Source organism: Oryza sativa, chromosome 8 (assembly GCF_034140825.1).
Source record: "Oryza sativa Japonica Group chromosome 8, ASM3414082v1".
Lineage (NCBI taxonomy): Eukaryota > Viridiplantae > Streptophyta > Magnoliopsida > Poales > Poaceae > Oryza > Oryza sativa.
In genome coordinates this window covers 447,917-463,586 of record NC_089042.1, presented here as the reverse complement: position 1 = coordinate 463,586, position 15,670 = coordinate 447,917, and the positions used below count along the sequence as shown (strand labels likewise).

Here is a 15,670-nt window from a genome sequence, read left to right as displayed (position 1 = left end):
TAATAAGGACTCAGAGATTAATTGGTGGCTGATGGTATAGTTTATTCTTGCAAAGAGTTTTGCATCAGTAAGCAACAACCCCGGCAGAACATTGTACTAAAAATTAATAATACCATGTGCATGCTGAATAAGATAAGATAAGGTTAAGGGTAAATAAAGGACAAGCTCCGACCAATGGCACAACGACTCATGCCCCCGTCATTTAGGGAGACAAGCTCTTACTAAGTCTTAACTATAACTAACCACTCCACTTGTGAATGCATTTCATTTTTCCAACCCAAGAAAATACAGGCCAGAAATCTTAACAAATGAAGACTACACACATACAGTTTATTCAACAAAAAAAAATACAGCTTTGATCTGCTTCATACACTTAATACTCCCAAGTAGTGCTATCCCTCCATGTTTATGCTCTCCAATCCTATATGTACAAATAAAGCTAACCTTGCCTCCAGCAATGTTTATTTGCATGCATGGTTGCTCCCAGCAAAATGGATAAAAACACCGGCTGGGGTAGCTCTTTTGTATGGTAAGAGCTTCGTATCTACGCAACTGGTTTATGAATGACAAGGCTGCTGTAGAAATCTGTACAGCCCTTTGGCAAAAAAAAGAAAAGGGCTACTGTGCGACTTGCAGTTTATCATCACCAATGATCCACCTCGTCAGCTGGCTTGGATCTTCAGCGAGCGATCCACAAGATGGAATAATGCTGAGGTCTGAACCTATTATCTGGTAATCGTCCAGGGCAGCTTGCATTTCTGCTTCTACCGTTGCATCATCAGTGATGTCAATATCCACGCTGAGGGCCTCCGCATAATGCATTTCTTTCTCGGGATCGTGCTCGAGGGGATCCATGACTGAGCCCTACATTTTGTCATGTCCATAAACAGGTGAGGTTATGAGTTTGGAAGCATGAGATGAGATTCTAGTCTTTCACAATGATCTGTGAACCATGTAAGCCTCTTACCTGGCAAAATTCAGAGTAATGTTTATAAGCCCCGCTGTTTTCATCTTGATCATATATCAGTGTTCCACCATACCAGCCATTCTCTACGTCCGCTGTTGTGAATGCAAGATACCTGCATGAATTAACAGTAATTAAACTATAGCTGGACATGGTGGACACTAAAACGAGACCTGTTTGAACTACTACTGGGACAACCTTCTGAAATTGTCCTCCTCGCATGTATCTGCTGACGAAAGCCAATTCAATTCCCCACATAGAGAAACATTCGTGTCCTCCCCGTTACCCTCATTTGCATTTTCCACTGGAATAACTTTTACTGTTGGGACAGTCTCTGCGTGTTTTCTTTGACCAAACAACCAGTTTGGGGTTCTAAGCTGTATCTCCCTGAATAATAGGCAAACTGTAAGGACAACATTGATAAGATAATTCCACATAAGAGCGCATGAATGAGAAAAAGACATACACTGCATCTGGGGCCATTCCAGAAGTTCCAACAGTTCCGCTCTGTTTCAGATCAGCATCACAGTGAAGCCGCACGTTCCTTATTGAACTGCAAGTCCTTTCAATAAGTTTGTCAAATGAAGTAAGTTTCATCCTTGAGAAGTCCTCCTTACATGCTGGAACAGGGCTCAATGTGGCTCCAGGGCTCAATGCAGCTCCAGATTCCCCAGGTGCACTATTTCCAGTTGAGGAGCTGTCAGTTTAACATGAATAAACATAACAATTTACGGCATAAAACAAGTGCTACATCTGGTCACACAAGGAACCGAAAAATAATTATGTAAATTGAAGCATAGAACCAAATTTCAACTTACGTCATATGGTAGCTATCAGATATAAGATCATCGCCATATGTTGTCACATGAAGATAGTAATCAGAGTCTAATTCCCAGAGAGCAGGCTTTCCATCTTGAGGTTGGAAATAACCCAAAAATCTGGTAATAACACCAAAAAGAAACAGTAGTTGAGCTACATAAATTTCACCTACCAGAAGTAAATCATCCTGACAGCTAATCCACCATCCTGCTGGCTTAAGATCTTTATGATTGTAGGTAAAAATGAGAGACTTACAGATTTATGGCATCTTGTTTCTCACCATCAGTATAGGCATTGCTGTAATACCGTCTAATTGATTTGAGGAACTCCCGAGACTGAGTGGTAGCCTTCCACTTCCCTTGCCTCTCAGGGAAAACCTGAAAAGAAACAAGTAGACTAAACTTAAGTTCATTGGAAGGTCATGAGCACTAGTAGACACAAACAGAAGAGAAAAAATGTCAGTGAGATTGGCCAATGCTTCATCCCAAAGTTACAAATAGGGGTACATGTTTACTAACTATATCAACTCAGGACTACCAAAGGGGAGTTTCCTATAAGGGCCTTATGACCATTATAAATGATTCAGAAATCCTCTTGATGTTAACAAAATAAGAGAAAAACAAGAGGCAAAAATTATTTACTGTGTTATGTGCTGCTGAGCCTCCATATTGATGAGCAAGTGCATCACCCATGCTCTGGTACAAATCCATTAAAGCTGAAGCAATGCTGCTATCTGGGTGGATTTTTGAAACATTAGTCGCTCCCATTGCATGAAGCTGCCTTCCCAAAGCAGCAAGGCCGTAAGCATACTGAGCAACGTTTGTACGATCCAGGCAATCCATGCAATTTGTACGAAGAACTCCAGTTTGATAACAAGGACCATCACCAAGAAGTTCTTGTTTGCTGTCATCTTTTCTTATATCTTGAGAAGCAGTGGGACCAAGTGAATCTGCATTACTCGAAAGCCTTGAAAGGTCTCCAGAACTAGCTCTTATATCAATGGAACCATCCCTGTGAAAAGAAATATGGGAAATATCGTCTGCTCATAACATATTGATTTTGAACACAAAATGTGCACTTCTAATTTTGAACATAATTTGGACAGTTGGACGCCACAGCAAGTATGGCATTATCTGACACCCTAAGCTCATGTGGCAGGCTTACACTTCAGTTCTCACTGTGTAAAAGGATTACATTGAGTTACTATTTTTTGGATTCTCCTTTTAGTTAAAAGAATGTTTGGCTCAATAAGAATTATACATTAGCACCACTGCACAACTCACTTTACACAAGCAATGTAAAATCTAACTTACCACGCACCTACAGTTGGACCATGCAACAATACCATCAAATTGCTGGATTCGTAACACTTGTAAGGTGCACTGTGCATAGCTAACACTACTGGTTGTGAGCTACTGATGTTGGCCTTTTTACTACCACAACTATGACACCAGTGTGTGAATGCCAGAATAAAATCCAAGCAGCAACCAAAACACTGGCAGAGTGAGGGGTGATCTCAATCTGTAAAATTTCAAATTTGAATTTACTGCAATTTTTATCAATTGGCAAAAGAACAGACCGACCGGACATTAACCGACCGGAATTTGGTAGAAAACAAATTTTGTTATATTTGGCCATCGAAATCACCCAGGTAGAGAGAGAGAGAGAGAGAGAGATTTATTTTACATGAACTCATAAACTTAATGAAATATTGGTACCTTGCGGTGGTAGTTCTACTAAGCTGAGTTGACCTTTTCTTTTGAACTTTTGGCTTTCCACTGTAGTAAAATCCAGTGAGATCCAGTGCTTCACTAGCAACACCTCCTAAAACACCCAGAACATTTGCAGACTTACTGAAAAAAGAGATGGAGAACCATTAGCATATGAAACACACGCTAACTCAAGCAAATTTGGAATTTATGAAGAACCAATGTAAACCTTTTTGCAAATTTATGGAAATCCCAGTGGATGAATCTCAATTTCTTCTCCTCTGGGACATTTTGATTAAGATATCCAACTGCGTTAAAATATTCACGCCTGAGCATCATCTCTCGGGGCCTTTTCTCAAAAGTCTACACAAATAGCACAAAGAAACTTGATGAGCAATATATTGAAACATAAAATCAAGAGGTTGGATATAGAAACAACTGATTAAACAACACTGTACCTCGACAAATTGATCATGACCAAATGAGACTTATTCAGGAAAAATGGAACAATTAAGATGTACAATGATCAACTATTCAGTTCAGTTCATCAGTCTCATATTTAAGATGGAAGGACAACAGAATACTCACGCTGAGATCCCAAAATCAAGAAGAAAGAAAATACCTTTGTTAAATTAAGTATTATGATAGGATGCCCATAGCGCTGAGCGACATCATCAAAATGTAACTTAGTTGCTTCATATGTAGGATCATATCTCTGCACTGCAGAAATGTACATTAAATTTAAGATTTCTCAAGAAATTTTATGTATTCCCATATTTTAGAAGCATATCAGAGAGGAGATTGAACAAGCATCTAATAGTTAAAATTCAGAGTGTTTGCTGGACATGCAGGTCTAATAGAAGCATGGTCAGATAGGAAATTTGGTTTTCATATATGAATATTTTTTTGACAGAATTGATTTATGAATATTCTCCAATCAAACCATGTAAGTTGGCTTCATGTTAGATGTCATAAGATATTTCTTTTTAAAAAAACACTCTATTTACCAATAATATCAGGCTTAGGACTAAGTCGGCCAGCCTCCTGCGACCAAAAGAGAGGGATCGATCCCCGCATCTGTACTACTGCACTCATTCTTCCCTTCCAGGAACCAGCTTCCTCCTCAAAGACTATTTGCTCAGTTTCAACATCGTTAGCAACTTTTCCATGGTCATTCACGCCTCTTTTCAAATACCTACAGGTATCATCAGAAAGGTAGTAAAATTTCAAATTGAATAAAACTAAGATACTACTAACAAAGCATAGACAATATTTTTCTTGGTTTCAGTCACAAAGTAGAGGAAACAAATAGTAGAGGAGCACCAAGCGTTGATTTAAAAGTAAAGCATGAATTCATGAAAACAAAATCTTACACAAGTTGTCATTAGTCAACAGCAATCAAATAAAAAGGGTCAATGGGTGAGGATGCAAGTATGCATAATGGACTGAGCTGAGCACATGCCAAATAGAAGGGCTTCCAGAAATCTTAAAGCACATACAACCTACCGTGTCCCTGCAAAATGCCGTGATCTTCTAGAAATGAGAACAACATTTAGCTCCCTGCCAAATATTGATAGCTTGACCTGGAAAATCAAATGGAAAATATATTATGCTAGTATGTAGTACGCATAATTTCAAAAATAGTTGTAGCATATTTATTTATGAATATTTGCACAGGTCAGATGAAAGTTGGGAGATATAATTTTGACAGAAATATAGATAAGCTAAATAAGTACTCTACAGTATCAACACTCATCAGTCATCAGTCATCAACCAAGCAACAATTTCCAACTCCCAAAGCCTTTAGTTTTCAAGTAATAATAGCTACAGTTAGTAAGGAACAGACAGATGATGACAACAAAGACTTGGTACAACATCATAGTAGTTGCACTTTTTTCTTATTATGGGTTGGATTTTTTTTAAAAAAAATACTGATGAAAATGAACTTTGGAATTGAAATCGTGGTGGTACCTTTTTTCTTATACCACAACTCACCTAGCATTCTACTCCAACAAATGAGAAATAGGAATATAAGTTAGTAGGACTTTGCGGATAAAGCTCCAAGCGCTTCATTTCGAATGCAATATACTCTGGTAAATAAGTAGGTATTCGGTATCTGGTATCCACATTATAACTAGAATGACTCTACAGATAAATTCCCAGTTCCCAGGCATTTTGAAGCAAACGCATTCTTGGAATGATCAAGGGAGTACGTAAAGCTCTAAATAGAATGAGTTATCTGTTTTGCAGAAGTACACACCAGAAACAAGAATAGTGGCAAAACCAAATTGTGGATTGTTTGTTAGACATAACCTGCTTGAAATGCCCATGGACCAGCGCTACTGTCCAGAGAGTATTGCGGCACCTTGACCGAATCGGCTGTGTCAGGAAAGTATTCCAGACAAATAAATTTTCATAAGGCATTTCCTTCATCCCTGCAGAAGTAACATTCTGCTGCAGGCTCTGCATAATGGGGTATGTGTAGCTATAGAAGAAATCCTTGGTGAGATCAACACTAGCCAAAAGTTTCTTGTACCTGTTAATATTTCCTTAAGTTAAATAAATATATACGAGTACCCACAAGTTGAAACTGTAAAGGAGCATAGAAAAGATGAGGAAATGAATGAAAAAAGAAATGTTAGAGAAGGCACAGGAAGAATCACCTTAGCTCATTCTTAGAGGTTGCAACATCTGTCTGCACAGATGAGTGTGGAATGGTTATCATCTGGCTCTCATCTATACAGTAAATAGGATGCCCACAAATGCAACCAATTTGGCAGCGCTTGGTGACCAAAATCAGATAATATGACTCCAAGAACTTGATGCAACCTACATAACAGAAGAAACAAAAAGAAATAGCTTGAGGAACAATGGAAAGAGGAACCGGGTCTTGTGAATTCGACAAGATGAATAAGAAATCTAGTGTTACTAAATTATCTCCCATTTAAATCAAATTTTATCCAATTCATTTCTGTTCGGAACCACTTCCGACATCTGGTTGGGTGAATAGGTAGCTACTGTCATTGCAGATTTACAGTAAGAACCCATTACATTACTGACACAGGAGACAATAAGGGCATTTGCAATTTTCCGCCTCTTTCTTCGGGAGCGAAAATAATCACTATGGCATATTAAGTAGGCAATGTTCCTAGCTAGGATAATCTAATTGGAAGAAAACTATCCAGAATTTCATGAAGTGAATAACGATGAATAGAATGATGTACTGCCGCATGGGAGGACCAAATTGAATTTTAATTTCCGACAAAATAGAGGGAAAATCCAAGTACCAGCGATGCCATAGGCCTTGGTGACGAAGGTGAGGCCGCCAGTGGAGCGGTTGCCCTCGGAGATGCGCTGGAGGAGGTTCTTGACCTCCTGCTGGGAGTACCAGACGGGGTCCTCGCTGATGTTGAGCTCGGAGCGCTCGGAGCGGTCGATCTTGAGCACCTGGAACCACCGCTTCTCCCGCGACGTCCCGATCAGGTAGAACCTCTGCAAATCCAGGGTTCCCCCCAACCCCAATCGATCAAGTGATTCCTCCTCCTCCTCATCCTCATCTTAGATAGAGAGAGATATAGAGGCAGTGAGAGAGTGAGGGGGCTTACCGCGCGCGTCTCGTAGAGGCGGAACTTCTCCAGCGTCTCCGCCGCCGTCGGGTCGTCCGCCTCCGCCGTCATCGCCTCCGGCGAGCGAGCGAGAGGAGGAGGAAGGGTTGCGAGAAGAGAGGAAAGGAGGAGGAGGACGACGATGGCGCAGGCTGCACTGAAGCGGCGTTCGTGGGCCTCTTTCTTTGTTTTTCTACGATATTCGGGCCATCTAAGTAGCCTCTCTTGGCCCATAATGGAAATAGATTACGGGCCTATAATTTTAGTTTACGGTCCAAAACTACGTCTTCCAATTAGGCCCTGTTGGAATATGATGGATGATATAAGCCGTTCGGTTTTTCTCTCTCTCTCTTTTTTTTTTTGTCTCACTAACTAATACAGTAATAACATGCCGCGAAAGGGCATGTAGCCTAGTGGTTATAAGAGCATCAGTAACATTTTTTTTTTCTCAGTGGAAGGCGACGTGCCCGTCGACGATGCAAGTGGTGACTTCGTCAATCTCAGGATTCATTTTATTTGAAAAAATTTTGAAAAAAATTTAAAACATAAGTTACATATAAAGTATTATTCATGTTTTATTATCTCATAATAATAAAAATGCTAATTATAAAAAAAATCAAATAAGACGAACGATCAAAGTTAGGCGCAGAAACTTATGGTTGCAGTTAAAAATGAGACGGAGGGAGTAGTATAACAAGAGATAAATACCTAGAAAATTTTAGTTTCCTGTGTATGTAAATAAAATTATTCGGAGCCATGCTTTTCTATGTGTTTATGTTTTGATAGGAATCAGAATTTTACACAAGAATTCACAAGGAATTTACACAGGGATTTGCTCAATTCAAACGTTCACATGCTTGACATCATGTAAAACCTGTCGCTTTGATAAGAATAGCTTTAGATGTAATGAACAGTGATAGTCATGATTGATGATCGTTTTCCTATTGTCCAATTGGTCATTTCCCTTGCTACACAAATTCTACAAACAGTTCAACACAAATCTTTGCTCCTATATGCTACCCCATGTAACTAGAAAATAAAAAAATGTATGCCTTCCAAAGAATGCATACCCACTTGAACATAAAATAATACCAGTAATCTGCCAGATCTCTACTCCACTAGCAGGTAGAGTCAAATACTTTGGCAAGCCAGCCTAACCATTCAAGATTGTCTCAAAGATACTTACTCCAGGATACTAGTGGATCTTTGGTCTTGCCAGAAAGGTGTCTCATAGTCATGGGCATAATCTTTTACAATGCTATTGAGAAGAGTGACCCACAACACCACCATGATCATGGGGCTCAACTGATCCATTATCTGCTGGCTAAAAGCTGAATGGCACGCTTCTGACACAAGCAAAACCCACAGCACTACTCCACTACTACACATCAGAAAGCCAAAAGGAGATGAAAGTAGAGTAAAACCAATGCAGATGGTCACTCACACAGCTTGCCACACAAGCATCTCTATAGAACTGAAAGCTCACAACACAGCATTGTTCAACTTTCCGATAATGTCAGGTAAGCGGAAGGGGGAAGAATTATAAAAGAATTAGAAAACCAAGTGTACAATGGTCAGCGAGAAGATGACGACGATGAGGCTGAGGCTGCCTCTCTCAACATCAATTGCCGGGCAAGCAGAATATCATCCTGAAGAACAAAAAATAATCCTTTATGTACCGCATATACCTACACCTCAGTCTCCATAATCTGTGCTGCCGCTACACGAGCTACTGCCGTCCCGGCTGTGCAATGATAAGCCCCTAAGATGGCCCAGCAAGTTGGCATCCATGCTCTTCTCCCGAAAGAACCTCTCCCTCTCGGCGTGCTTGGCAGGCGGTGGTGGAATCAGCACGTCAGGCCTCGCTTCAGGATATGGCGAGCGAATATTCAGTGCCCCCAGTTTCTTATCAGTGTTGGATGGCTCAATGGTGAGTGGGCGGCGCATCTTGTCTTCAGGTATAGATCGAAATGATGGTATGGAGTCATCTGTATAATCTTCCGATAATGCTTTTCCCTTTCGAAGCCTGTGTTGGTGAGGAAAATTTAGTAATTGGCCACCTTCCACCACTGAAGAAATAAAGAACGAATACACATACCTCCGGTAAAGGCTTTCGGCATCTTCTTCCTCTTCCTCCTTGAGAGTAGAAGCTACTGTTGTAGTTGGCTGAACTGAAAGCAACGCATCATGCCGTACAAGGACCTTGTGAAGCTCTTCGTTCAGTTCTATTGCTTGTGATACCACCACTTCATCCCTAGCAACAAAGGATAGCAACTCATATGTCAATGTAAAAATAGCTGCTTATAAACATATCACGGACTGAAGGAGCAATGTCAAAAGATATTGAAGAGCACCAAACAGTGGACACTTACCTTGATGTCATAACTAGATGCATTATTCGCTGTTTTTGAAATGTGCATTGCTCCACAAGATCCAACACAAACTCATCAGTTGCTCCCTACAAAATACAGTTGCAGATATAACCATGTAAGAGTTCACGGTGCTTGAGAAAAATAAATTGCCTCTTAAGTTATTTTCCCCGGAGGAGGCATACGAAAGCAAAAAGGTAAATCTATAAACAACAATCAAGAAATGAAAAAGAAACTATTGATCACGCAAATGAGGATACAATCCACCATATCTATACCTCAGGGTGTCTAGGATCCATCGAATCAAGCACGTCCTTTAGAACTTCCATGACACTAGAAGCTTTCCGAATTATACTGCAATATAAACCAAAGTACACTGTAAAAACGATTGAAAAGCCAAAAGGCAGTTGAATGGTTAACACAAAGAGGTAATAATCATCACAATCGTGACACCATCAAACTATTATATTCTCTAATAGTGTTAATAAACAACAGAAAATGCATATATGCTAGACATAACACCCTATGGATAAGGCATGCTACTAATTTACTAAATGTGGAATACTATCATGCAGAAAGAAGTGTTTAGATCCTGGATATTCCATTTGAGAACCATCGATTTCTTCTATCAGCACCATGCTATTTGCTCCTACCATGGTACATCAACAAGGATAGTTCATAGCAACCAAAGATGCACACAGAAAAAAATAATAGCAATTAATAAGTGCTATAAACGCACACATTTCAATCTAAAATGCCGCATCAATTCTAGAAACCAACATGTGAGTCTTACATATTAAAACCAGAGTATACCATTTGATTACCCACAGTGTTATGTCAAAAGCATCAATGTTTGTACACAGTAAACTTGTGGCATTGTTGCTCAAATGACATTGAGACGATTAGAACAAGTCATGGGCCGCAGCTGTCAGTTCATCATCAGCTGTGAGTAAAGAGTTGAATAATTATGCTGGATGTTCTAGGAACAATTTTCTCTGGCCATGGAACATTTGATGAAAGTATTTTAATGCAACTATCAGTTTCACTATTCAGTAGAAAAGAACTTACTCTAGGAAAAATCGATTTCAATTGCTAAAACATGGAAATTTTGATCAAGTATTGTAAGTACTGTGAGATTGGAACAACAAAAGTGCAAGCTTCATATACATACAACATGATATCATAATTAAAGTAGAAACCAGAAAATACCTTGACTCGGAAACAGGCTGCGCATGCACTTCCTTCTGTCCTTCGTCCAATCTCCTAGATAAACTGTTATTATTTGGTTCGATTGTTGGTTCTGGGACCGGGACTGGAGCTTGTGCTTGTGTAACAACAACATTTGGGCGATTCGAAAACTGAACGCCAGCAGACTACGAAAGAGAAGACAATAAATCACTTCAGATGTATACAAAAAGATAGATATTTCCTGTTTTAAGATAACATTATAGCAATATGTCAAGAATTGATAAACCTATCAGTGTTGTGGAGGTGGTCAAATCATAAATCATGCGGCGATCAATAAATACCAGTACACAAGACCTCACGATTCTCAGGAATGATCAATTGATTAAGAAGAGCACATGGAGGTCTTTTTTGTGACAAAAAATATATTAAAGAAAAACCATAGACTATACAGATTCACTTAGTGCTGTCCAAATTTTCAACACAGCATTTAATGAAGATAAAATATTAAAATATGATACATACCACCAACTCATAATATGCCCCATAGTACTGAGGGAATTTCCCTTTAACTCCACCAAGGGATGTTTGGGTCGCATCCAGCAAAAGAAATATTTTTTCACGAACTGGTAATTCTGTCTGAAATACAGATAGTATGTTAAGTCAACATCTCAACAACCTTCCTCCAACTTCCAGGGAAAAAGAAAAGAGAACAAATCACCTTTTTCTTCACAATCTTCACAAGTATCGGGAGAAGACCGTTATCAATGACCTGCTTGTGGATAGGTTCTCCGCAGTTATTCATGAGCATTTCTAACAGCTACAACAAATAGCACAATAAATCAAGATTAAAGGTATGGTAACAAAAAAGATATAGATATCCACACAATTACGACTTCAATAAGCTTCCCTATGGAAGACAGGTTATTAATTGTAGTGATACAAGGATGATAATAGTTTGTACCAACATACCAAATATGACCTAAGACTAAGAGATCAAAAATGTAGGTGTGATGCATAAAACGCAGAATTAACTCCATAGCCAAGCAAACATCTTTAACTACTTCTATGATCCCTTATAAAGAAAAGCAAGGATTGGAGGGTGATTTGCAACAGAGTATTAGGAACAGAAAGCGTAGGTTGGTGCATAAACGGGGCATATCTAATCTCTTACAAGTTTTTAACGAGAATGTCTCTGTGAACTAATCTAATCTGGGAGCCAGAGCATAAAGGAAGCTTCTTCCCCAAAATATAACTTACCATAACAGCATAAAGTTGAGTGTTCTTGCTCCTGCTACCTAAATACTTCTTTATCGGCTTGATCACATCCTTCGCTTTCCTGGTGACAGTAACAGGTTGATAAACATAAATAGGCCATTCAAGGACATAAAAGCACCCTTTCCATATGGCAAACCATGAGCCATAACTTGTCTAAAGGAAATATTGAGGCCAACTGGCAATGAATGATTGATAGCTCCTTCAGTACAAATCCATCTTTACACTAAAATATCAATGGGAAAGGAAAAAAAAACTACTATTGCATACTAGGGATTAGATAACCAAAACCTCAACTAGCAAACTTGCAATGCTAAACGGGATAACTAGAAATCTAGAGATGAAAACCTAGTCAAGAGGCACTATGCAAGAGGGGAATCGCGAGAATACCCAGGATCCTGAGCGACGAGCTCGCAGATTTCGATGTTCTTGGCCCAATCCATCTCCTTGAGCTTCTCACTCGTCGCCGCCTTAACCATTTCCGAGGCCATCTTCTCCCTCGTCGCCTTTCACTCTATCAGCCCCCGAAACTCCTTCCTTTCCCGTGGCAAATCCAAGCCTATAATCCACACACACAAAGAAGAAGATGAGTAAACAACAACAACAACAAAAATAATTCCTCTTTCTCTCATGGCGCCGCAGCCGGCAAGCACGAAAAGAACATTCCTTCCGGACAAACGAAGAGGAATCAGTAATCTACAACCACAAGTATGAGAGGATCACATCGATGGAAAGAAAAAGAGGGCAGAGGGAAATACGGACCCGGATCGGCCGCAAACTCGGTCAAGAACCGTCTTTTCTAGTGTCTCGTCTCTTCCTCCGACGGCGGCGGCGGCGGCGGTGGGGGAGCCATGGCGATGGCGGGGAGGGGAGAGGGATCTCAGTGGGAGGAGGAGGAGAGAAGAGAGAGAGAGGAAGCAGGAAGAAGAAGCTAAGATTACGGAATTTTTTCAACGAGAAATTAAAGAATGGAGACTCCATTTTTACAGATTACACCCTGTGTTTTTCATTTATCACCACCAAAGACCCTCTGCTGCAGCTTTGCCCTGGGTGCCTGCCTGGCTAGAAACTTCCACAATGTTTTCTTCTTGTTTTTACACTTGTTTTCTCCTCTGATGAGTGGTCCATGGGTTCCATATTTAATTGGAGTACACCTTCTTTGGATCATTCGTTTATTGTTGATACATTTCTCCTGTTTTTTATTGGGTAGTAGTAGTTGGAGACTATCTTTAATTTTTATAATTAAAACTTATGTTATTTTAGATTTGTACATAAAAAATGAAATAGTTTTATGCACTTCATTTTGTGGTAGTACATGAGTAATTTGTTTGTAAGGCTGAGTTCGGTAGAGGAATTGGAGCTGAGCTCGTCAATGTCATGGAAAATGAAACGAGCAATTAGCGTATGATTAGTTAAATATTGACTATTATAAACTTAAAAATAGATTTACTTATTGTTTTAAGAAAATCGGTTTTGAAAATATGTTCACGGTGAACGAGGTATTAACCAAAGGCAACCTTATTTCCGAACACACCCTTAGAAGAATAGCATTTGCTTCGTTAAGCACAAACAGAGAAGAAATATGTACATAACGGTTAAAACCATTTGAGAAAAATAAGTTGAGAAGACAATATTTGAAATAGTTAGAAGGGAGACAATCATTTTTCTTACTTAAAAACCGGTTACAGTGCACAATTTGGTTGCTCAGTAATATAAATCAATTATACATCGTTCCAAATCCTAGATAGCTATTATAGTATCTATTATTTCTAGAGAACTATAAATTAGAATGATGTAATTGTATGGTAAATGGGTGCTTATGATTGACTGGTTCACACAAAATCATATCCACCTACCTTGAATCTTAAAGTTAAGATTTCATTTTATTTTTAATCTGTTCTTCCTCCGATGTAGTATAGTAATTAAATAAACAAGACCATGTAGTAGGGTGTTTTCCCACCAGGAACTGGTCAAATATATGATAGTGGAGTAGTAACACTTTTTCACTTGAGAATACCAGTTCAGATTTTAACTTTTTTCTTTAAATTTCTAACTTTTCCGTCACATTAAATGTTTGGACACATACATGGAGCATTAAATATGAAAAAAAAACCAATTGCACAGTTTGCATGTAAATCGCGAGACGAATCTTTTAAGCCTAATTATGCTATGATTTGACAATATGATGCTACAGTAAACATTTGCTAATGACGGATTAATTAAGCTTAATAGATTCGTCTCGCAGTTCACAGACGGAATCTGTAATTTATTTTGTTATTAATCTATATTTAATAATTTAAATGTGTATCCGTATACTTAAAAAAAATTTACAAACAAACTAAACACCCATGTTCCAAAGTTTGAAGAGAATTTGACCATCTGGAGAGAGATGGGCAGGGTATAGGCAGTGATTCAGTGTAAATTGAATGAAATTCATCAAAAGCTGAGGGGCCTGTTCGCAAAAGAAGAAAGGCAGGGAGAGGGGCCGACAGCTTAGGTTGGCGTGTGGCGCGGCGGGGGGTGTGGGGCCCATGCGCAGGGGGGGTGCAGGTGGGTCCCACGCCGTCCAACGCGCCGAACCGAAGCGCACGGGAGCCCGACACGTGGGACCCCTGTCCTTGCAGGGCGGCGCCGGGGTGTGGGGCCCACCCCTGCACATGGCCTCGTGGGCCCCACCCCCCGCGCTACCCTGGATACAGCTCGCGTGCACTCTCACTGACAGGTGGGCCCGCTTCACCAGTCTGTGCGACTGTGATTTTAGAGGGGTGATAGAGGTGGTGACGTGGCGTAGTTTATAACTACTGTAGAAAAAAAGAGGAAAGAGTAGATGATTATAGATATTTAGATTGGCTAATGGCGTTTTGACACGACAAGAGATGGAAAAGATGAAGAAGAACCATCGATCATCAGTGTACAGTGTGGATTCGCTTTCAGATAGTTGGTCCGTAGGAAGACCTACGTTACCCCGATACGTTGATACGGATACGGATACGTGATACGGCGATACCGGGATACACCATCTTCCCAAAAACATGGATACGGGGATACGCGAATATATATATATATAATAATTAAAAAATACAAAAAAAAATTGAGTGTGGGATATGGACTGAAAAAATAGGAAGCAAACAGCATCAAACCACCAATGCATCAATCATCATATATATGATATCTCAGTACGACAGATTCACAGGCTCACAGCATCTCACCAAGTCACCATTTATTGAAGAGGCATGCATAAATAAGTGCAAGACTACACAGTAAATGAAATCATGAAAATAACATAGTTCTTCAAATAGATGGTAGACATTAGACAACATTGTTCACATAGTAGATGATGCAGGATTTACCTCAAGTCCTCAACGTCGTCTTCGTCGGAGGTGATGCAGGAATGATCAGAGCCAGCGGCGTGATGCAGGATTGATCAGAGGCAGTGGCGCGATGCCTCGTGGAGGAGCCTGGAGCTACTGGAGGAGAGTGCAGAGGAGGGGGCACGGAGAAGGCTGTAGGCGGCGGCGCGGCGCGGTGCCGGTCGCTGGCGGTGGGCTGGCGACGAGGCGGCGCAGCGACGCAGCAACGGCGTGGTCGGGGCAGCCGGGCGGCACTGCGATGGGGATTGGTTTTTGCGAGCGGCGGCGCGTGTGGAGGGGGAGAACGGGAGATGCGTTTTGTTCTGTGTGGTTTCGGGCTCCCCCGTATCAGTTACGTATCCCGTCGTATCGGAGGAGTATCGGTATTTTTTTA

At 40.2% G+C, this 15,670-nt stretch overlaps 2 protein-coding genes across 3 annotated transcripts; both read right to left on the bottom strand.

The window, feature by feature from the left end:
* Positions 1-233: 233 nt before the first annotated feature.
* Positions 234-7,284, bottom strand: LOC4344468 (phosphatidylinositol-3-phosphatase SAC1). 2 transcript variants are annotated; one of them, XM_015794402.2, is made up of 16 exons: positions 7,098-7,284; positions 6,780-6,984; positions 6,156-6,321; positions 5,806-6,028; positions 4,999-5,075; positions 4,500-4,687; positions 4,115-4,212; positions 3,722-3,855; positions 3,502-3,636; positions 2,425-2,794; positions 2,039-2,160; positions 1,783-1,902; positions 1,431-1,661; positions 1,163-1,351; positions 968-1,079; positions 234-864 (listed from the first exon to the last, which is right to left on the bottom strand). In XM_015794402.2, exons 1-16 carry the CDS (start codon positions 7,167-7,169, stop codon positions 619-621), a joined length of 2,688 nt encoding a protein of 895 aa, XP_015649888.1. In that variant the 5' UTR covers positions 7,170-7,284; the 3' UTR covers positions 234-618. The 2 variants fall into 2 exon arrangements, with proteins under 2 accessions (XP_015649888.1, XP_015649890.1); XM_015794404.2 differs by having other exon boundaries at positions 1,431-1,643.
* A 1,246-nt stretch (positions 7,285-8,530) lies between these two features.
* On the bottom strand, positions 8,531-12,881 carry LOC4344467 (TOM1-like protein 5). The gene is made up of 10 exons (XM_015795585.3): positions 12,689-12,881; positions 12,317-12,485; positions 11,912-11,990; positions 11,373-11,471; positions 11,177-11,290; positions 10,676-10,839; positions 9,745-9,820; positions 9,470-9,555; positions 9,196-9,351; positions 8,531-9,123 (listed from the first exon to the last, which is right to left on the bottom strand). Exons 2-10 carry the CDS (start codon positions 12,415-12,417, stop codon positions 8,793-8,795), a joined length of 1,206 nt encoding a protein of 401 aa, XP_015651071.1. The 5' UTR covers positions 12,418-12,485; positions 12,689-12,881; the 3' UTR covers positions 8,531-8,792.
* Between the last annotated feature and the right edge of the window lie 2,789 nt (positions 12,882-15,670).

What these genes read in the sequence shown, in the direction of transcription:
- LOC4344468 (XM_015794402.2), bottom strand. Translation starts at nt 7,169, where the DNA reads ATGACGGCGGAGGCGGACGACCCGACGGCGGCGGAGACGCTGGAGAAG. An exon ending in TCCTAAGCCTGATATTATTG is followed by an intron (nt 4,213 to 4,499) that starts GTAAATAGAGTG and finishes ACATTTCTGCAG; the next exon opens with TGCAGAGATATGATCCTACA. An exon ending in GAGGAGGACAATTTCAGAAG is followed by an intron (nt 1,080 to 1,162) that starts GTTGTCCCAGTA and finishes TAATTCATGCAG; the next exon opens with GTATCTTGCATTCACAACAG.
- LOC4344467 (XM_015795585.3), bottom strand. Translation starts at nt 12,417, where the DNA reads ATGGCCTCGGAAATGGTTAAGGCGGCGACGAGTGAGAAGCTCAAGGAG. An exon ending in CTCAACTTTATGCTGTTATG is followed by an intron (nt 11,472 to 11,911) that starts GTAAGTTATATT and finishes TATTTGTTGTAG; the next exon opens with CTGTTAGAAATGCTCATGAA. An exon ending in TGAAGATTGTGAAGAAAAAG is followed by an intron (nt 11,291 to 11,372) that starts GTGATTTGTTCT and finishes TCTGTATTTCAG; the next exon opens with ACAGAATTACCAGTTCGTGA.